The sequence below is a fragment of the Ranitomeya variabilis genome, chromosome 5, assembly GCF_051348905.1.
Source record: "Ranitomeya variabilis isolate aRanVar5 chromosome 5, aRanVar5.hap1, whole genome shotgun sequence".
NCBI lineage: Eukaryota > Metazoa > Chordata > Amphibia > Anura > Dendrobatidae > Ranitomeya > Ranitomeya variabilis.
In genome coordinates, this window is record NC_135236.1 from 209,314,476 (window position 1) to 209,338,139 (window position 23,664).

At 46.6% G+C, this 23,664-nt stretch overlaps 1 protein-coding gene across 2 annotated transcripts in view; it reads right to left on the bottom strand.

Annotated features, from left to right (window-relative positions):
• Positions 1–13,738, bottom strand: part of ATOSA (atos homolog A) — a 73,775-nt gene extending 60,037 nt beyond the window's left edge. Inside the window, exon 1 of one of the 2 annotated variants that reach the window (XM_077263763.1) lies at positions 12,841–13,738. In XM_077263763.1, coding sequence (XP_077119878.1) covers positions 12,841–12,886 — 46 coding nt within the window. In that variant the 5' untranslated portion in view covers positions 12,887–13,738. The remainder of the gene's footprint in view (positions 1–12,840) is intronic. The other variant, XM_077263764.1, reaches the window with a different exon arrangement.
• Between the last annotated feature and the right edge of the window lie 9,926 nt (positions 13,739–23,664).

A 23,664-nucleotide genomic window follows, 5' to 3' on the forward strand; every position in this document is an offset into this window, starting at 1 on the left:
TCTGTCCAGATTCTTCCAAGCACAAAATCGATTTGTAACATCGGTCAAAAATCAGTGACCTACTGGCTGCTGCTCCTCGGCTATTGACGTCACATAGTAACAAACACTCAGCGAGCACAGGAATCAGGAAATTGGGGAGTCAGAACAATGAACAAAAAGTTACATGAAGCCATGAGAAAAATCTCACTGTGATGCAACAGTCATATGTTTCCCTGTAACAACAGCCCAAGCCCCGAGTGTTTAGTTACCAGAGGACCACATCTACCAACACTGACTAAACCAGAAAACCTACACACTTAGAAAGAATCCTTGAAGATCAGAACCCAAGGTCTGTGCTATTTTCAGCAGATCTATGTTAAATATGCAGGCTGATGGAAAGAAAACATTCAGAATTATCTCCAAGTAGGGGGAGGAGGTGGGCACAGCGCAGCCATGGGGCTCAGCCATTGGGTGCTTGTAATTAGCAAAGCTCACAGGGAGAAAGCAAAATAAAGACCCTTTATAAGAGGGCTCAGCTTCCAAGAGAAGTGGGGGGAATGAGTCCAGCGCCCAAAATGTTAGGCAATTAACTCCTTCTCTCCAGTAAGTACAAGGTGAGTGTCTGATATTTAAAGAACTGCCCAATTTAGGAAGATGGATATAAGTTTTTGGCAAATTTGGCAAAACCAGCTTACCGCTTTGAAGAAACTGGAATACATCCAACCTGTGGTTACAGTTCGCACGAAAAACGGATTGGGACAAATCCACACATGTAAAGAAAAAACTTCTTGTTTCTCCAGCGATCAGTCCAATGGTAGAGTAAAATATACCTTTTATTTTTACATTAAAAAGTTCCAGATTTCTTCAGTTACAATATTGCATACATTCAATCCCTTATGGACGACATGTTTCGACATCACATGTGTCTACCTCCAGGTCCAAACATCCTCCAGGTCCAAACTCATATGAACTCGAGCGTGGGGACTTTTCAGAATATTTTCCCACGCTCGAGTTCATATGAGTTCATCTAGCAGAGGGCGCATCACCGCGACTCGAGGTAACTACAGTACGTTCCCCTGCATTCTATTCATTCACCAAGTTTTACAGTCAGGAGCACAGCTGCATTAGCAGACCTCCTGGGTGTAAAATGATTTAACCCCTTCAGAAGGATTTACAGCATGGGACAAGACTGAACGACGGAAGGTATGAAATGTTGTTGTTTGTTTTTTTAACTTTGTTTCAGGTGACAAGGGTCTTCAGGAGGATTAAGAGTATAATAAAATATTAAAACACCATGTGTCTTTATTTCATTAAAATACTTTTTAATAATGTGTGTGTGTCTTATTAACCATTTCGTACTATTGGATTAATAATGGATAGGTGTCATAATTGACACCTCTCCATTATTAACCTGGCTTAATGTCACCTTACAATAGCAAGGTGACATTAACCCTTCATTACCCCATATCCCAGCGCTACAGGGGAGTGGGAAGAGAGAGGCTAAGTGCCAGAACAGGCGCATCTTACAGATGTGCCTCTTCTGGGGTGGCTGGGGGCAGATGTTTTTAGCCAGGGGGGCCAATAACCATGGACCCTCTCTATGCTATTAATATTTGCCCTCAGTCACCGGCTTTCCCACTCTGGCGGAGAAAATTGCGCAGGAGCCCACGCCAATTTTTTCCGTGATTTAACACTTTATTTTAACAGCTAGAGCCCCAAAATTTTGCACACAGACACTTGGAACATTACTAATGGGGAATATGTAAAAAAATAAGGGATATGAAATGGTTTACCGTATGTAAACCATGTCTCATATCCTGTCGGGTTTTGGAAGGAGATGGCAAAAGCCGGCAATTGAATTACCGGCTTTTAAGCTATCTAGCACTGTATTAAATATATATACAGTATATATATATATATATATATATATATATATATATATATATATATATATATATATATATATATATATATATATATATATATATATATATATATATATACACATACACAGTATATATATATATATATATACACAGTATATATATATATATATACACACACGCACACATATATTTTCATGAATATTTCAGCCCATGGATCCATTGTATGTCCGTTTTGCAAGCCGGCGAGAAAATCTCGCTGTACGGATGCCATACGGAGGTTTACATGCGCAAAATACGCTGCCACACCCTGCCTACGGATCACTATTTTGGGAACATTTCTGCGTATTACGCATGTAAAATACGGACCGTATTTCCCTACGCTGAGTGTGGCCCCGGCCTCATACAGCATCCTGGGGGGGACAGTATAAATCAAACACAAAGAGCATTATTGCAGCCATATACACTCGGGAAAAAGTTATTTGATACACTGCCGATTTTGCAAGTTTTCCCACCTACATAGAATGGAGAAGTTTGTCATTGTTATCATAGGTAAGTTTCAACTGTGAGACACAGAATCTTAGAAAAACAAAACAGAATCCCATTGTCTAATTTGTACATAATTAAATTGCATTTTATTGCATGAAATAAGTATTTGGTCACCTACCAACCAGTAAACATTCTGGCCCTCACAGACCGGGTAGGTTTTTTGTTTTTTTTGTTTTTTTTAAAAGCCCTCCTACTCTGCACTCGTAACCTGTATTAATTGCGCCTGTTTGAACTCGTTACCTGTATGAAAAACACCTGTCCACACACTCAATCACACTCCAACCTCTCCACCATGGCCAAGACCAAAGAGCTGTCTAGGGATACCAGAGAAAATTGTAGACCTGCACGAGGATGAGATAGGCTACAGGACAATAGGCAGGCAGCTTGTTGAGAAAGCAACAATTGTTGGCACAATTATTAGAGAATGGAAGAAACACAAGATGACTGTCAGTCTTCCTCAGTCTGGGGCTGCATGCAGGATTTCACCTCTTGGAGAACGAATGTTTCTGAGAAAGGTCAGGAATCAGCCCAGAACTACACGGGAGGACCTGCTCAATGACCTGAAGCTAGCTGGGACCACAGTCTCAAACATTACCATTAGTAACACAATACGCTGTCATGGGTTAAAATCCTGCAGGGCACGCAAGGTCTCCCTGCTCACGCCAGCATATGTCTAGGCCTGATTGAAGTTTGCCAATGACCATCTGGATGATCCAGAGGAGGTATGGGAGAAGGTCATGTGATCAGATGAAACCCAAAAGGTCTATTTAGGTCTCAACTCCACTCCCTGTGTTTGGAGGAAGAAGATGGATGAGTACAACCCCAAGAATGTGAAGCATGGTGGGAAAAACATTTTGGGGGTGTTTTTCTGCAAAGGGGACAGGATGACAGCAACTTATTGAAGGGAAGATGGATGGGGTCATGTATCATGAGATTTTGTCTAACAACTTCCTTCCCTCAGTAAGAGCGTTGAAGAGGAGTCGTGGCTGGGTCTTCAGCATGACAGTGACCCGAAACACAGCCAAGACAACCAAGGAGTGGCTCCATAAAAAGCATTTCAAGGTCCTGGAGCAGCCCAGCCAGTCTCCAGTCATGAACCAAACAGAAAATCTTTGGAGGGAGCTGAAACTCAACATTGCCCAGCGACAGCCCCAAAACCGGAAAGATCTGGATAAGATCTGTATGGAGGAGTAATATAAAATCCCTGCTGCAGTGTGTGCAACCTTGGTCAAAAACTACAGGAAACGTCTGATCTCTGCAATTGCAAACAAAGGTTTCTGTACCAAATATTTAGTTCTGCTTTTCTACTGTATCGAATACTTAGTTCATGCAAGAAAATGCAAATTAATTATCTAAAAATCATGCAATGTGATTTTTCTTTTTGTTTTAAGATTCTGTCTCTCACAGTTGAAAAGCACCTACGATAAAAATTACAGACCTCTCCATTCTTTGTAGGTGGGAAAACCTACAAAATGATCAGTGTATCAAATACTTATTTTCCCCATGTTATGTTGAAGCATTTCAGAGAGAACATACCATACTTTGAAAGGCGGACCTGGGACTAGGAGTCTTGGATGACTACTCTGAGGAGGGTCACAGGTGGCTTTTCCCTTCCCCTCTCCCATGGACACACAGGTTCTCTCCGTGTGTGCATAGCGATATGTGTCAGTCTAATGGAGCGGAGCAAGAAGCAGCTGCCTCTTTGACTAGTCGTCCAAGACACAGGGGCTCTGGCCGGCTTTTCAAAGTATGCCTTCTCTGGTCCGCACCAGCGTTTCAAAGACCAATACACACGGCTGCAGTAATGCGACCAGTGTCTGATTCATGTTGCCTGTGGTTTGGGCAGCATGGATCTCCTGTCAAGTTCCCTTTAAGCTTAGTGGGGGGGGGGGGGGGGTTTAAAGGCTTGAACCCATTTATTAAGTGATTTCATATCACTATACCATGATGGGAACAGCCCATTAGGAGTTGATGTAGTAAACATGTTTTAAAAGAGATATTTACAAAAGGTCCAAACTAACTAGCAACCATCTAAATGGGTTCCTAGGCCTCATTCAGATATCCATTAAACTACGGTTTGAGTATGTGCCTAGGTCCACAGACTGGCGCTTGGTCTCCTTACCCAACAGTCTCAGGTATAGATGAGGTGTTGAGTTTGGGTCAGGAGACATGCGTCCAGCCCGTACTCCGTCTAAAACATTTAGTAAATTACCAGAGAAAGTCTAGTCAAACTAAATCTACATAAAACTATGACTTACCAAACATTACCTACATCCAGTGCTAGGCCACAACGAAAGCCTGTATTCGACTTAACACCTGAGCAGTACTGCTGGCATGAGCTACAGGGCAGCAGAGCAAGAAATAACTGCCAACAACTGACTATGTCGGCGCTACTAGGGGAAAATAAGTATTTGATACACTGACGCTTTTGCAAGTTTTCCCACTTACAAAAAAATGGAGAGGTCTGTAATTTTTATCATAGGTACATTTCAACTGTGAGAGACAATCTTAAAAAGAAAAGAAAAAAATCACATTGTATGAATTTGAAATAATTAATTTGCATTTTATTGCATGAAATAATTATTTGATACAATAGAAAAACAGTACTTAATATTTGGTACAGAAACCTTTCTTTGCATTACAGACATCAGATATTTCCTGCAGTTCTTGATCAAGATTGCACACACTGCAGTAGAGATTTTGGCCCACACCTCCATATAATTTTAGATTTCGGGGCTGTCGCTGGGCAACATTGAGTTTCAGCTCCCTCCAAGGATTTTCTATTGGGTTCAGGTCTGGAGACTGGCTAATCCACTCCAGGACTTTGAAATGCTTCTTACGAAGCCACTCCTTAGCTGCTCTGGCTGTGTTTCAGGTCACTGTCATGCTGGAAGAACCGGCCATGACCCATCTTCAATGCCCTTACTGAGGGAAGGAGGTTATTGCCCAAAATCTCATGCTATATGCCCCATCCATCTTCCCTTCAATACAGTCCAGTCGTCCTGTCCCCTTTCTAGAAAAGTACCTCCAAAGAATGAGGTTGCCTACATTATGCTTCACGGTTGGGATGGTGTTCTTGGGAGTTGTACTCATCCCTCTTCCTCCAAACAGGGCGAGTGGAGTGGATACCAAAAAGTTCTATTTTGGTCTCATCTGACCTCATGACCTTCTTCCATACCTCCTCTGGATCATCCAGATAGTCATTGGTAAACTAAGTGGGCATGGACATGTGCTGGCGTGAACAGCGGACCTTGCATGTCTTGTAGGATTTTAATCCATGACTCCGTAGTGTGTTACTAACGCTAATGTTTGAGACTGTGGTCCCAGCTCTCTTCAGGTCATTGATCAGGTCCTCCTGTGTAGTTTTGGGCCTATGCCTGATCTTTCTCAGAATCATCCTTACCCCACAAAATGAGATCTTGTATGGAGCCCAGACCAAGGAAGATTGACAGTCATCTTGTGTTTCTTATAATTTTTAATAATTGCTCCAACAATTGTTGCCTTTTCACCAAGCTGCTTGCCTATTGTCCCTGGTGTCTTTAGGTTATGTGCACACATTGCGGAATGGTGTGTGGATTCTTCCGCACTGATTTTGGTAATCCACAGGAAATCCGTACTGCGGATTTACCGCGGTTCTTGCGCGAATTCCTATTAAGCAGCAGGTGTAAACCACTGTGGAATCCGCACAAAAAAATTGACATGCTGCGGAATAAACAACGCTGTGTTTGCGCGCGGTATTTTCTACAGCATGTGCACTGCGGATTTTGTTTTCCATAGGTTTACATGGTACTGTAAACGCATGGAAAACTGCTGCCAATCCGCTGCGGATCTGCAGCAAAATCCGCAGCTTGTGCACATACCCTTAGACAGGTCTTTGGCCTTGGCCATGGTGGAGAGGTTGGAGTGTGATTGTGTTTAGGTGTCTTTTATACAGGTAATGAGTTCAAACAGGTGCAATTAATACAGGTAATGAGTGCAGAGTAGGAGGGCTCCAAATCACCACATGCGGGTGCATCCGCATACAAAGCATGTCTCTGTGTACCCAATGTTAAAGATAGGTACGCAGGATGCATACAGAAGTAGGTGAAGCCTGGGCGGAGCTTCAGGGAGGATGAACGCAGCAACCCACAGCCCTCCTGAACGCAAATGTGAACCTAGCCTAAGTGAGCAAAAAAAAAAAAAATTATATATATATATATATTTATATTTGTCTAAGGGGTACTTCCGTCTTTCTGTCGGCAACTTCCGTCACGGAAATCCCGCGTCGCTGATTGGTCTCGCCAGCTGCCTGTCATGGCTGCCGCGACCAATCAGCGGTGGGCACAGTCTGATTAGTCCCTCCCTACTCCCCTGCAGTCAGTGCCAGGCGCCCGCATACTCCCCTCCAGTCAGTCAGTCACCGCTCACACAGGGTTAATGCCAGCGGTAACGGACCGCGTTATGCCGCGGGTTACGCACCCCGTTACCGCCGCTATTAACCCTGTGTCACCAAGTTTTTACTATTGATGCAGCCTATGCAGCATCAATAGTAAAAAGATCTAATGTTAAAAATAATTAAAAAAAAAACCCTGCTATTCTCACCTTCCGTAGTCCGATGCGCTCGCGCCTGCAGGTTCCGGTGCTAAGGATGCTATGCGAGAAGGACCTGCCATGACGTCACGGTCATGTGACAGCGACATCATCATAGGTCCTGCGCTCATACCAACCCTGGGACCGGAAGCTGCCGCGTGCACAGCACACAGGCGACAGGACTACAAGAGGCCCTCGGAAAGTGAGTATATGTTTATTTATTTTTTTTAACCTGTGACATACGTGGCTGGGCAATATACTACGTGGCTCTTTGCGGTATACTACGTGGCTCTGTGCAATATACTACGTGGCTCTGTGCAATATACTACGTGGCTCTGTGCAATATACTACGTGGCTCTGTGCAATATACTACGTGGCTCTGTGCAATATACTACGTGGGCTGTGCATTATACTACGTGGGCTGTGCAATATACTACGTGTGCATGCATATTCTAGAATACCCGATACGTTAGAATCGGGCCACCATCTAGTAAATCAATAAATAGCATATGTCGCTTATATATTACTTTATCAGAAAAGGGCTAAAGTACATGGAAAGCAGTAACAGGGCCCAAATCCAACCCATTTTTACTAGGTTTTAGTTTGGAAACCTCCAAATGATTGCCTCAAATTCAGAAAGCAGACACCACATATGTATGCATATGGAAAAAGCAAAAATGGACTCATGTAAAAGTGACTAACAATTATCATCGCAAAAATTAATTTGCATACAAGTCAGACATTTCAGAGATTTCTAAAACTTAACATGGACAAAACAGAATTCATTGTCTTTCCCCCCCCCCCCCTCCCATCTCACGCGACCCCCCCAGCGAACCTATCCATGACAGTAAACGGCTGCCCACTCTCCCCAGTCCCACAAGCTCGCTGCCTCGGGGTAATCCTTGACACTGATCTCTTCTTCAAACCGCATATCCAAGCCCTTTCCATTTCCTGCCGCCTTCAACTCAAAAATATTTCACGGATCCGTACATTCCTAAACCAAGAATCTGCAAAAACCCTAGTCCATGCCCTCATCATCTCCCGCCTCGACTACTGCAACCTCCTGCTCTGTGGCCTCCCCTCTAACACTCTCGCACCCCTCCAATCTATTCTAAACTCTGCTGCCCGACTAATCCACCTGTCCCCCCACTATTCCCCGGCCTCTCCCCTCTATCAATCCCTTCACTGGCTCCCCATTACCCAGAGACTCCAGTACAAAAGCCTAACCATGACATACAAGGCCATCCACAACCTCTGTCCTCCATAATAATAATCTTTATTTTTATATAGCGCTAACATATTACGCAGCGCTTTACAGTTTGCACACATTATCATCGTTGTGCCCGATGGGGCTCACAATCTAAATTCCCTATCAGTATGTCTTTGGAATGTGGGAGGAAACCAGAGAACCCGGAGGAAACCCACGCAAACACGGAGAAAACATACAAACTCTTTGCAGATGTTGTCCAAGGTGGAATTAGAACCCAGGACTCCAGTGCTGCAAGGCTGCTGTGCTAACCACTGCGCCACCGTGTCGCTCCATACACCTGTGACCTCGTCTCCCGGTACTTTCCTGCACGCAACCTCAGATCCTCACAAGATCTCCTTCTCTACTCCCCTCTTATCTCCTCTTCCCACAATCGCATACAAGATTTCTTTCGCGTATCACCCCTACTCTGGAACTCTCTACCGCAACACATCAGACTCTCGCCTACCATCGAAACCTTCAAAAAGAACCTGAAGACCCACCTCTTCCAGCAAGCCTACAACCTGCGGTAACCACCGATCGACCAAACCGCTGCACGACCAGCTATACCCTCACCTACTGTATCCTCACCCATCCTTTGTAGATTGTGAGTCCTCATGGGCAGGGTCCTCTCTCCTCCTGTACCAGTTGTGACTTGTATTGTTCAAGATTATTGTACTTGTTTTTATTATGTATACCCCTCCTCACATGTAAAGCGCCATGGAATAAATGGCGCTATAATAAATAATAATTTCAGCCGACTTATCTTGTATGACGCTATGATTTAAAACACATAAAATGCCATCTTTGTGCTGAAGAACATCAATTTTATGCTGGAATCCCAATAGCGTATCACATCAGATGCGAAATGCTAATGACACTTGCCTCCTGTTCTGCTGCAAACAGGCTCGGATTGGCCCATAGGACAAGCATAGGAATCCCCCGATGGGCCCCCAACCTCACTGTATGGGCAGTACTTAGCATAATTCACTTGATTCACTCTGTACAGTAAAAGCAGCATCTCATCATTCATTAACCAAACTACCCCGTTCATTATTATATAGCGATATAGGGACGTTTGTGAACGAGGGTAGTGTAATATTTGTATGCAGGTTAATAGTTGGCCCCCCAAAGTCAGTGTTACTGGTGGGCCCTTGGCAACCCAGTCAGACACTGGCTGCAAACGTGAGACGAGTGTTCATCCTCTGTGCTCCGATCTTCTCGCATGAGAGAACCATAGCACAGATGTGGAGGAGACAGAGAAAGTACGGTAATTTCTCCCTTTCCTCCATTGCCGGTCTTGGCTTATGTCATCCCTGTGCAGTCCGATGTCTCACATGCACACATAGACTTGCATTGGTGCATGTGGTCCGATCAGATGAACTCACAGCATGTTGTGATTGTTCTAATGCCAAATCGGCATGAGGAAATAATCGCTGATCTGCACTGCCCCATAGTATAACATTGGGCCGAGTGCTATCTGAAAAATGATTGCACAGCACTCGGCCCTGTTATACGTTAGTGTGAGTGAACCTTTACGGTGCAAACAGGTCCGAGATCAGACCATAATGCATGTAGGCTGATCTGAGCGTTAAAGCCTCATAGACACACATGATGCCATCACCCTGGAGTGGGGAGACCCAAAGCCAGTTTGTGCATTGCAGTCCGGTCTTAGATTGATTGACACGCGCATCCCCCCTCCTATGGAACGCTCTACCACAACATATCAGACTCTCGCCTACCATGGAAACCTTCAAAAGGAACCTGAAGACCCACCTCATCCGACAAGCCTACAACCTGCAGTAACCACCGATCCACCAAACCACTGCACGACCAGCTCTACCCTCACCTATTGCATCCTCATCCATCCCTTGTAGATTGTGAGCCCTCGTGGTCAGGGTCTTTGCTCCTCCTGTACCAGTCGTGACCTGTATTGATTAATATTATTCTACTTGTTTTTTTTTTTTATATATATATATATACCCCTCCTCACGTGTAAAGCGCCATGCAATAAATGGCGCAATAATAATAATAATAATAATAATAATAAATACAACCTTGGATACACAAAGAAATGCCTTCAGCTTTTGAAAGTTCTGAACGCTTGATGACAAAATTACAGATGTTCAATTCTAAGGGTATGCACACATGGAGGTTTTATTTTTTTCTTTGAGGCAAAGATGACATTTAGACAAGCCAACAACGTGCTACCGTTCACAAGAACACCTTTATTGGCCCTTGTACACATGCCAGTGATTGGATTGTGTAGGTTGGTATAAAAATCAGCACATCACTGAGTAAACGGGATCTTTTGCCAAAAACATGAAGTTGTTTGTGGACAGAACAATAGTACGAACAGTCACTGCTCCCGTCAGTGTTCCTTGCCCTGTATAAACAACCACCAATCTAATATATAGTTTTTTATCACTCGTTAACAGGACGAAATTGGCTCGTCTAAACAGACAAAAAGAGTGAATGCACAACCTCACCAAAGCGAGCCAAGGTAGGCCAGCCTAATATCAACCGCTGCCTAATATAGGCCAGAATTATTAGGTAAGGAAGTTTACATGTTCTGGTCATGTTACCCGGAATATTTATAGAGCGACACTATTAATAAGTTCCTCTGAATAAGTCCAGAGGAGACGCTGGGCTGCAGCACAACTGGACAGCAAAAAGCCTGCACTTATTGCTGAGCGACACGTCCTACAAGACAATAAAACGAATGGTGCATAAATATTCACACTGGGATGTAACATTTCTTTAATGCTGTCAGTTCTGTCTATTTTCATTTACTCATAACCAATGTCCTAAACACCATTATGTGATGGAATGCAGCACAGACAAAGGGAGTCTGACTGCAGTGCTCCGGATAGAAAGATCGCACAAAACCAAGCTATACCAGCGCTGATAAAGTGGTCACGAGCCATTGTGTGCTGCCATATAACAGTCCACTCCGTGATCCGGGCACAGGAGCCGCTCCAGTGTAAACACCGGGTTATTTCTGGAGTGGAAGCTTGGGGAGATACAACTCTTCAGGCTGTAATAGGATCTATATTCCACCCAAGACAAGCTTGCTTTTGTACAGATCAGCTGCTCCTCAGAATACTACACAACCTGCCAGCTCAGCTATTCATTGGCTTAACTCTTCCCTGCCTGGCATCTCAATCACAAGTAACCCGACACCCTATAAAGAAAAGCCCGACTGTTCTGGGGAACCTGCACTGACACTAATCATTACAATGTGTGCCCAGAGTTACAGGCTGAAATCTGGGGGTGTACAGACATAGCACTGCACCAGCCCAGACAGTCACACTGGGGTCTGCTGCTGCACCATTGTTTGTGTTTAATGTGGAAAAGACAAAGAAAGCTTATTTACAATAAACAAAAATACATAATAAACGCTTGAGGTATACAAGCCACAGGACAAAGCCAGACACTGCTACCGCGACACCGTACTGGGGATCGGGGTACATCGCATACAAGGAGGATATAGCCATGTATATATGTATACGCTGTCCTTCATGTTAGGTGACATTCTATCCACAGGAAGGGACAGCAGGAGATAATGTGGGACTACAATGGAGTCATAAACCATTACTGTACACTGTGCACAGTCAGGAGTGGAGACAAAGGGAAGGATGAAGGCCCAGGCAGGAGACCGTGCCCATGTACTAGGTGCCCAGCACCCAGATGCCACTGACTCACATGGCAGCAGGTGTAGACGTGCACCACTAATGCTGCCATGTCCAGCTGACTGTAAGCTCATAGGCACAGGATCAGCCGGGGGAAGTGTGCGACTGCCAGACCACATACAGACCCGGAGAACCGGGGGGCACAGAGACAAGAGCAATTCTGGGGAGAAAGGCACACAGACAGGAGCAATGCTACAGAGAAGGGAATGGGGGGGCACAAGGACAGCAACCATATAGGGGGGCTGGAGCACAAAGGCGAGCAATACTGGGAAAAAGGGGGGGGGCATAGAGACAGCAAGCATAGGGGGGCACTGAGACTAGAGCAATACTGAGGAGGGGGACACAGATGGGAAAAATACTGGGGGGAGCACAGAGAGTAGAGGAGTACTGGGGGAGAGCAATATTAAGAAAAGGGGGCCCAAAGACAACAACAATACTGGGGGGGGGCACACAGACAAGAGCAATGTTGGGAGAAGGGGGCACAGTATAGAGTAGGGCAGTACTTGGGGGAGCACTATTAGGACAAGGGGGCATACAGACAAGATGAGTACTGGGGGCACAGAGACGAGAGCAATATGGGGAGAGGGGGGCACAGAGACAACAACAATACTGGGGGAACAAAGACAAGAGTATTGGTGGGAGAGAAATACTGGGGGGCACAGACAAGAGGAGTACTGAGGGGAGAGAAATACTGGGGGGCACAGGGACAACAACAATACTGGGGGTTTGGGGGCACAGAGACAATACTCAGGGGGCATAGAGACAAGAGTACTAGGGATGGGGGGCACAGAGACATCAATACTGGGGGGAGAGAAATCCTGGGGGGCACAGAGACAAGAGGAGTAGTAGGGTTGGGGGCCCAGAGCCCAGACAGTGCTGGAGCAGGGGAGCCTCCTCGCCAGCCGCAGACAATGCTGATTACCTCTGTCTGGCTTCATCCTCTCGGCGGTGTCACAGGAGGCCTTCATGCCGGCTCGTCCTCCTCCTCCTCTGTGGGGGGCACTTTTGTTAGGAGCAGTCGCACATCGGTGCAGGCCTGTGCCCAGCAGACAGCTGCCCCCTGTGCCCACACTGCCCCTTCCCAGCCTATTTATACACTGCGGGCAGCGCTCATCACACACAGACAGGGGAGCCGCGGGCTGTGCGATCGGCGGGTGACGCACCCGATAGGGTCACCGCCAGACGCTGCTCGTCTGGTTAGTGCCTACAAGGCGGACCCTGCCATCCGCACAGCTGATTCCTGCCCCCTCCTCCTCCTCCCCGCCAGGTCACAGCTGACACATTGTCACTCCAGTTAATCAATAAGCGATCAGCAAGGGCGCCGATCAATCGGGTCACTGGCGGCTGGAAGGATCGGTCACAGGGCCTCAGTGCCGCCCCTCGGGGTAACCCCGCCGCCCGCCAACCTCGGTGCTATCCTCGGTGCTAACCTCGGTGCCCCGGCCCCGCTTCCCCCACCCGGCTAATCCCACTGCCATCCTCCCTCTCCCGGCATCGTCTCCCCTCCCGCTACATGTAAGCCAGCCTCTGCCCAATGCCTTCCCAAGGCTCGATCCGCTGCACCATCTCCCCTGCCCGGCACTGTGGGGCCCCCGCCTGTCCTCCTCTCCCCCTGGCCTCACTGCGAAGGGCCACTGCCCGGACCATGAGCGCCCCCCTGGGACATGGGAAGTTACAGAGGAGTCGGGAGCCTCCACTCATCAACTTGTCAGCGAGGGTCCGCACAGCCGCCTGCTGTCACCCGCTGACCCCACCACCTCCTCACTGTCTCCCGACTGTCACAACACTGTCTATGCTGCAGCCCGACGGGTCACGTGTCCCAACAACAGCCAATCCCCCGTCGTCACTTCCTCTGGCACTTGAGGCTCCGCCAGGAACCGCGTTGCCGTGGTAACGAGGCCGTGAGAACCCTTCGGTGCTACGAGCAGTGAGCGGGGCCCACAGCGCTGCGCCTGGCGCAGATAAAGGATGTATGCACCTTCTACACGGAGGCGGCACACTGAGGCTCAGGGCTATAGTGCACGGTCACAGAAGCTAGAGTGATGGGCTGCGCATGCGTGCCAGGTGCTGCTGGGAGGCTGCGGTCTGAGTGGTGGTATTGTGCTGGGTCACGGGGATGCAGAGTTCAGGGCGCCTCACATAAGGCCTCGTTCATATGTTCAGTAGCTGGTCCGGTTTTTTTTACATTACGCTGGTGTCACAATTGCGAGTACAATGTGAGAAACTCGCATCAATACCCGGCACTGCCGCCGGCACTCGGGAGAGGAGCGTCAGCAGCATAGAATTACATGCAGCCGCTGCACGCTCCGGTCCTGAGTGCCGGCGGCTGTGCCGGGTACTGCGGCGGCGAGAGACCAGCGCACACGTCCCCACTTCTGTAGTTATCACCCGCACCGGAGTCCACAGGTGTAAACGCCACTCCCTGCACGGGTATAGTGGGCATTAACCCCTTCCATGGTTCATCTTTGCTCTTTCGTTTTTTCCTCACCTTCTTTTGTTATTTTCCTGTCCACGTCACCGTATTAGATGAGTTGGAGCTTTGAGTGACACATCCATGTTACCTACCGTACAATGTACTGGAAAATGGGAAAAAATAATAAGCCCACATACAGTATCTACTTTGCATCAACAATTTTTTAAACATAATTTTTTTTGTTAGGAAGTTAGAAGGGTTTAAAATTTATCAGCATTTCCTAATTTTTCTAACAAAATTTACAAAACCAATTTTTTTTAGGGACCACCTCACATTTGCAGTGATTTTGTGACAGAAAATACCCAAAAGTAACACTATTTTAAAAACTGTACTCCTCAAAATGCTCAAAACAACATTCAATAAGTTTATTAACCCTTTAAGGGTTTCACTGGAATTAAAGCAATGTGGAAGGAATAAATGGAAATTTAACTTTTTTCCACGAAAATGTTGCTTTAGCTCCAAATTTTTTATTTTCACAAGAGTAACAGGAGAAAATGCACTGTGTTATTATTATTATTTATATAGCACCAGTGATTCCATCGTGCGGTACATGAGAAGGGGTTACATACAAAATACAAGCACAAAATACATACAAACTAAGGCCGGCGTCACACTCAGCGTAGGGAAATACGGTCCGTTTTTTACAGGCGTAATACGCAGAAATGAACCCAAAACAGTGATCCGTATGTCATCCATAGGCAGGGTGTGGCTGCGTATTTTACGCATGTCATCCTCCGTATGTAATCCGTATGGCATCCGTACTGCGGTTTTTTTCTCGCAACCTTGCAAAATAGACATATAATGGATCCATGGGCTCAAATATTCCTGAAAACATATATACAGTGTATATATATATATCTATCTACTATATAATTGTCTAAGGGTCACTTCTGTCTGTCTGTCACAGATATTCATTGGTCGCGGCCTCTGTCATGGAATCCAAGTCGCTGATTGGTCTCGCCAGCTGCCTGTCATGGCTGCCGCGACCAATCAGTGACGGCCACAGTCCGATTAGTCCCTCCCTACTCCCCTGCAGTCAGTGCCCGGCGCCCGCTCCATACTCCCCGCAGTCACCGCTCACACAGGGTTAATGCCAGCGGTAACGGACCGTGTTATGCTGCGGGTAACTCACTCCATTACCGCCGCTATTAACCCCGTGTGACCAAGTTTTTACTATTGATGCTGCCTATGCAGCGTCAATAGTAAAAAGATCTAATGTTAAAAATAATAAAAAAAATTAAAAATCATTATATACTCACCTTCCGCCGCCTTTCCCGCTTCTCGCAACGCTCCGGTGACCGCTCCATGCAAGCGGCAGGTTCCGGTGGCAAGGATGGTATGTGAGAAGGACCTGCCATGACGTCACGGTCATGTGACCGCGACGTCATCACAGGTCCTGCGAGAAGGACCTGCCATGACGTCACGGTCATGTGACCGCGACGTCATCACAAGTCCTGCGCTCATACCAACCCTGGGACCGTGCACCGCACACAGGGCCAGGACTTCAAAGGGCCTTCGGAAGGTGAGTATATGTTTATTTTTTATCTTAAGTGTGTATACTATGTGGCTCTGTGCTGTATACTACGTGGCTGGGCAATATACTACGTGGCTGGGCAAAATACTACGTAGCTGGGCAATATACTACGCTACTGGGCAATATACTACGTGGCTGGGCAATATACTACGTGGCTGGGCAATATACTACGTGGCTGGGCAATATACTACGTGGCTGGGCAATATACTACGTGGCTGGGCAATATACTACGTGGCTGGGCAATATACTACGTGGCTGGGCAATATACTACGTGGCTGGGCAATATACTACGTGGCTGGGTAATATACTACGTGACTGGGCAATGTACTACGTGGACATGCATATTCTAGAATACCCAATGCGTTAGAATCGGGCCACCATCTAGTCTACATATATCTATATATCTATCTCTATATCAGTGAGACACATATATACATATATTTATATTTCATATAGCGCTAGATAACATAAAAGCCGGTAATTCAATTGCCGACTTTTGCTATCTCCTTATCAAACCCGACAGGATATGAGACATGGTTTACATACAGTAAACCATTTCATATCCCTTTTTTTTTTTTTTTTTTGCATATTCCTCACTAATAATGTTAGTAGTGTGTGTGTGTGCAAAATTTGGGGGCTCTAGCTTTTAAAAATAAAGGGTTAATTCACGGAAAAAACTGGCGTGGGCTCCTGTGCAATTTTCTCAGCCAGAGTGAGAAAGCCAGTGACTGAGGGCAGATATTAATACCCTAGAGAGGGACCATGGTTATTGCCCCCCTCCCCCAGCTAAAAACATCTGCCCCCAGCCACCCCAGAAAAGGCACATCTGTAAGATGGGCACTTAGGCTACGTTCACACTAGCGTTGTGCGCCGCTGCGTCGGCGACGCAATGCACAACGCACGCAAAAACGCGTCAAAACGCACGCAAAAACGCTGCGTTTTGCGACGCATGCGTCGGTTTTTGCCGAAAATCGGACGCAAGAAAAATGCAACTTGTTGCGTTTTCTTGGTCCGATGCTTGCGGCAAAAAAGACGCATGTGTCGCACAACGCAACAAAAAAAACCGCATGCGTCCCCCATGTTAAGTATAGGGGCGCATGACGCATGCGTCGCCGCTGCGTCGCCGACGCAAACCCGACGCACATTAGCTTAACGCTAATGTGAACGTAGCCTTAGCCTCTCTTCCCACTCCCCTGTAGCGGTGGGATATGGGGTAATAAAGGGTTAATGTTGCCTTGCTATTGTAAGGTGACATTAAGCCAGGGTAATAATGCAGAGGCGTCAATAAGACACCTATCCATTATTAATCCAATAATATTAAAGGGTTAATAATACACACGCAATAAGAATAAAGTATTTTATTTAAATAAAAACACAAGGGGTTGTAAAATTTTTATTATACACTTAATCCACCTGAAGACCCTCGTTCTGTAAAAGAAAAAAAAGAAAAAAGCAACAATATCCCATACCTTTCCAGCGCTCAGTCACGTCCCCCGCTGTAAATCCATCAGAAGGGGTTAAATAATTTTACAAGCAGGAGCTCTGCTAATGCAGTGTGATCCTGGCTGTAAAATCTGGGGAATAAATGGAATGCAGGGGAATGTAGCATTGTAGACTTGCGGTGCTGCGCCCCCTGCTGGTATAAACTCATATGAACTCTAGTTCTAGTGGCAATTTTCCTATTTTCTCACGCTCGAGTTCATATGAGTTTATACCAGCAGGGGGCGCAGCACCGCAAGTCTACAATGCTATGTTCCCCTGCATTCCATTCATTCCCCAGATTTTACAGCCAGGAGCACAGCTGCATTAGCAGAGCTCCTGCTTGTAAAATTATTTAACCCCTTCTGATGGATTTACAGCGTGTGACGTGACTGAACGCTGGAAAGGTATGGGATATTATTGCTTTTTTCTTTTATAGAACGAGGGTCTTCAGGTGGATTAAGTGTATAATAAAGATTTTACAACTCCTTGTGTGTTTTTATTTCAATAAAATACTTTATTCTTATTGTGTGTGTATTATTAACCCTTTAATATTATTGGATTAATAATGGATAGGTGTCTCATTGACACCTCTCCATTATTAACCAGGCTTAATGTCACCTTATAATAGCAAGGTGCCATTAACCCCCTTATTACCCCATATCCCACCGCTACAGGGGAGTGGGAAGAGAGTGGCTAAGTGCCAGAATAGGCGCATTTTACAGATGTGCCTTTTCTGGGGTGGCTGGGGGCCGATGTTTTTAGCTGGGGGGGGGGGGGCAATAACCATGGTCCCTCTCTAGGCTATTAATATCTGCCCCCAGTCACTGGCGTTCCCACTCTGGTGGAGAAAATTGCGCAGGAGCCCATGCCAGTTTTTTCCGTGATTTAACCCTTTATTTTAACAGCTAGATCCCCCAAATTTTGCACACACACACTACTAACATTATTAGCAAGGAATATGCAAAAAAAAAAAAAGAGATATGAAATGGTTTACTGTATGTAAACCATGTTTCATATCCTGTCGGGTTTGATAAGGAGATAGCAAAAGCCGGCAATTGAATTACCGGCTTTTATGCTATCTAGCACTATATGAAATATATATATATATATGTGTCTCACTGATATATATATATATATATATATATATATATATATATATACCTATACTATGTGTAGACATTTATTTGATCTATTCTAACCTGTCAGTGTGATTTTACTGTACACCGCACTGAATTGCCGGCTTTTCTCTAGAACACCAGGGCGTATTTCTCGCAAGTCACACTGTTGGTTCGTGTGTAATCCGTATTTTTCTCGCCCCATAGACTTTCATTGGCGGATTTTTTTGCGTAATACGCTGACAAACGCAGCATGCTGCGATTTTCTCAGCCTGTAAAATACAGCTGCGAAGTATGCGGCAGATAGGAGCTGCCCCATAGAAAATCATTGGTCCGTGTGCAATGCGAAGTTTTTGCGCCTCTCATACGTCCGTAAAACTCTCTAGTGTGACGCTGGCCTAAGAATGATAAACTTCTGACTACACTGATACCCCATATGTGGTGGGAAACTACTGTTTGAGGGCACGGCAGAAAAGGGTCACCAATTGACTTATGGAGTGCAAAATTGGATGGCATAGATAGTGGACACCATGTCATGTTTCCAGAGCCCAAACAGTGTAACCAGTGTAAACTTAACACTATTTTGGAAACTACACCCCTCAATGAACTTATCTAGATTTGTGGTGAGCACCTTGAACCCACAGGTGCTTCCCAGAAGTTTATAACTTTGAACCGTGAAAATGAAAAATACATTTTCCCTCAAAAATGTTGCTTTAGCCCCCAATTTTTTTTCACAAGGTTAACAGGAGAAAAAAGACCCCAAAATCTGTTGTGTGATTTCTTCTGAGTTTTATCATACCCCATATGTGGTGGAACCTTACTGTTTGGACACATGGCAGGAGAGGCGTGGCTAGGGTTTTGGTTCAGGGGGAGGCGAAGCTTATGAGTGGGCCCCTAACCAGGTAACCTTGATTACAGCTGGGTGACGCACCGTAATAGTGGAGGAGAACCTCAGCAGATGACCGCGCTGTTACTGAAGATAATCTCTATATAAAGACCAACATGGATATTACAGCCATATCGTCAGTGGTAGATACCAGCCCTGCAGGACATATAAGAGATCACAGCACAGTTACAGATAATGACTTACCGCTGACGTTCTCTGATGGAGTCGTTCATTTTTCCCGTCTTTTCCATCTGGCCCAGACCGACATGACAACTTCTTCCAGCCTCGACTCGTCTGCAGAGAATACAACAAAGACACATTTCACTTCTCACATTCCAGCCCCATCACCATCTATTCCCAACCTGCACAAACTCCTCATCCTGCTGATACCCCAATACTGAGCCACTGCTGCCGTATGTGTCCCTATTACTGCACCTGATACCCCAATACTGAGCTGCTGCTGCCGTATGTGCCCCTATTACTGCCCCTGATACCCCAATACTGAGCCGCTGCTGCCGTATGTGTCCCTATTCCTACACCTGATACCCAAATACTGAGCCGCTGCTGCCGTATGTGTCCTTATTACTGCACCTGATACCGCAATACTGAGCCGCTGCTGCCGTACGTGTCCCTATTACTGCACCTGATACCCCAATACTGAGCTGCTGCTGCTGCTGCCGTATGTGTCCCTATTACTGCTCCTAATACCCCAATACTGAGCCGCTGCTGCCGTATGTGTCCCTATTACTGAACCTGATACCCAATACTGAGCCGCTGCTGCCGTATGTGTCCCTATTACTGCCCGATACTCCAATAAGGAGCCGCTGCTGCCGTATGTGTCCCTATTACTGCCCCGGATACCCCAATACTGAGCCGCTGCTGCCGTATGTGTCCCTATTACTGCCCCTGATACCCCAATACTGAGCCGCTGCTGCCGTATGTGTCCCTATTACTGCACCTGATACCCCAATACTGAGCTGCTGCTGCTGTACGTGTCCCTATCACTGAACCTGATACCCCAATACTGAGCCGCTGCTGCCGTATGTGTCCCTATTACTGCACCTGATACCCCAATACTGAGCTGCTGCTGCCGTATGTGTCGCTATTACTGCCCGATACCCCAATACTGAGCCGCTGCTGCCGTATGTGTCCCTATTACGGCCCCGGATACCCCAATACTGAGCCGCTGCTGCCGTATGTGTCCCTATTACTGCCCCTGATACCTAAATACTGAGTCTCTCCTGCCGTATGTGTCCCTATTACTACACCTGATACCCCAATACTGAGCCGCTGCTACAGTATGTGTCCCTATTACTGCTCCTAACACCCAAATACTGAGCCGCTGCTGCCGTATGTGTCCCTATTACTGCACCTATAGGCAGACTCTGTAATAAGGAAGCACCCCCATAGGCAGACCCTGTAATAAGGCGGCAGACCCTGTAATAAGGCAGCACCCCCATAGTCAGACCCTATAATAAGGCAGCCCCCTTAGTCAGACCCTGTAATAAGGCAGCACCCCCATAGTCAGACCTTGTAAAAAGGCAGCCCCCATAGGCAGACCCTGTAATAAGGCAGCACCCCCATAGTCAGACTGTAATAAGGCAGCCCCCATTGTCAGACCCTGTAATAAGGCAGCACCCCCATAGTCAGACCCTATAATAAGGCAGCCCCCATAGTCAGACCCTGTAATAAGGCAGCCCCCCCATAGTCAGACCCTGTAATAAGGCAGCCCCCATAGTCAGACCCTGTAATAAGGCAGCACCCCCATAGTCAGACCCTGTAATGAGGCAGCACCCCCATAGTCAGACTCTGTAATAAGGCAGCCCCCATAGTCAGACCCTGTAATAAGGCAGCACCCCCATAGTCAGACCCTATAATAAGGCAGCCCCCATAGTCAGACCCTGTAATAAGGCAGCCCCCCCATAGTCAGACCCTGTAATAAGGCAGCCCCCATAGTCAGACCCTGTAATAAGGCAGCACCCCCATAGTCAGACCCTGTAATGAGGCAGCACCCCCATAGTCAGACTCTGTAATAAGGCAGCCCCCATAGTCAGACCCTGTAATAAGGCAGCACCCCCAGAGTCAGACTTTGTAATTAGGCAGCCCCCATAGTCAGAGCCTGTAATAAGGCAGCACCCCATAGTCAGACTCTGTAATAAGGCACCCCCCTTAGTCAGACCCTGTAATAAGGCAGCACTCCCATAGTCAGACCCTGTAAAAAGGCAACCCCCATAGGCAGACCCTGTAATGAGGCAGCACCCCCATAGTCAGACTGTAATAAGGCAGCCCCCATAGTCAGACCCTGTAATAAGGCAGCCCCCCATAGTCAGACCCTGTAATAAGGCAGCACCCCCATAGGCAGACCCTATAATAAGGCAGCCCCCATAGTCAGACCCTGTAATAAGGCAGCACCCCCATAGTCAGACTAAAAAGGCAGCCCCCATAGTCAGACCCTGTAATAAGGCAGCACCCCCATAGTCAAACTCTAATAAGGCAGCCCCCATAATCAGACCCTGTAATAAGGCAGCACCCCCATAGCCAGACCCTGTGATAAGGCAGCCCCCTTATTCAGACCCTGTGATAAGTCAGCACCCCCATAGTCAGACCCTGTAATAAGGCAGCACCCCCATAGGCAGAACCTGTAATAAGGCAGCACCCCTATAGTCAGACCCTATAATAAGGCAGCCCCATAGTCAGACCCTGTAATAAGGCATCTCCCCCATAGGCAGACCCTGTAATAAGGCAGCCCCTCCATAGGCAGACCCTGTAATAAGGCAGCCGTCCCATAGGCAGACCCTGTAATAAGGCAGCCCCTCCATAAAAAAATAAAATACCTCTCTTCTTCCTGGTTCCTGTGCTGCTCCGGCTGATCTCCTGACAGCGGGCGCCGGGCAGTGACGTCATCACGCCCACTGTCAGTGTCGGCGACGTCAGACGCCGACACTGACAAGGAGATGATGGGAGAAGGAGCGCAGCACTCCTTCTCCAATCAATGCAATCAGCTGTATCCGCTAAATGCTGGTACAGCTGATCTTCCGATGATGGCGGGGGGGCCACTGCTGGCATCGGGCTCCCCGCCTGCTCAGGGGCTGCACAGCGGCAGAGCAGGGAAATCGAATCTCCCTGCTTTGCACCAGAATGTAACTATCGGTGCGCTGCATACACCGACACAGTTACAGTAGCGTAGCTCCGGGTGGGCCCCCTCAGAGCACCGGGCCCGGGGCGCCCGCACCCTTTGCCCCCGGTAGCTACGCTACTGTACGGCAGGTCTCCAAACGGAATTCTGGAGCTCAATTTTGGCTGGAATAGGTTGCGGATACCATGTCACATTTGAAGAATCCTTGACATGCCAAAACAGAACAAACCCCACAAGTGAGCCCATTTTTGAAACTACACTGCTCGAGGAATTCATCTAGTGGTGTAGTGAGCTTTTTTAACCCTTAGGCAATTCACTGAACTGTTTAACATTGGGTTGAGTCATTGGAAAAATTTTCCACTAAAATGTTGATTTGGCCCCAAGTTTTCCATTTTCAAAAGGGATAAAAGGAGGAAATGGACCATACAATTTATTACTCAATGTCTCCTGAGTACGCGAATACTCCATTTGTGGTCAAAAACTACTTTTGAAGCACAGTGCAAAGCTCAGAAGGGAAGGAGCACCATATTGTAGTTCAGATTTTGGTGGAATGGTTTGAGGATGACATGTCACATTTGTAGAGCCCCTGAGGTGCCAGAACAACAGAACCTCCCATGAAAGATCTCATTTTACAAACTACACCTCTCAATGAATTCACGTAAGGGTCCAGTGATCATATTAACACCACAGGTGTGTCATACAATTTTATACCATTGGGCAGTGAAAAAAAAAATACATTTTTACCACAAAAAAAAAAATTGCATTTTCACATGGGGAAATGGGTAAATATGGCACAAAACTTTGTCACACAATATCTGCTGAATGTGGAAATTCCCTGCATGTGGCTGTACAGTACCGCTTAGCCGGCGAGACTTGGGAGGAACTGAGTGCTATTTGACTCTCAAGAGAACAAATTATCATAGAATATTACAGAGCCCTTAAGTGCAGGAAGAGTAGAATCACCCCTCAAGTGACCTAATTTTGGAAATTACACACCTCTGTGAATTTATATACAGGTGTAGTGACGATTTTGACTCTTTGAGTGTTTTCCAGAAACAAGCAGCAGTGGATGTTGCTGAGTGAAAATTAAAAATATGCCATTGTAGTGCCCAGTACTTTG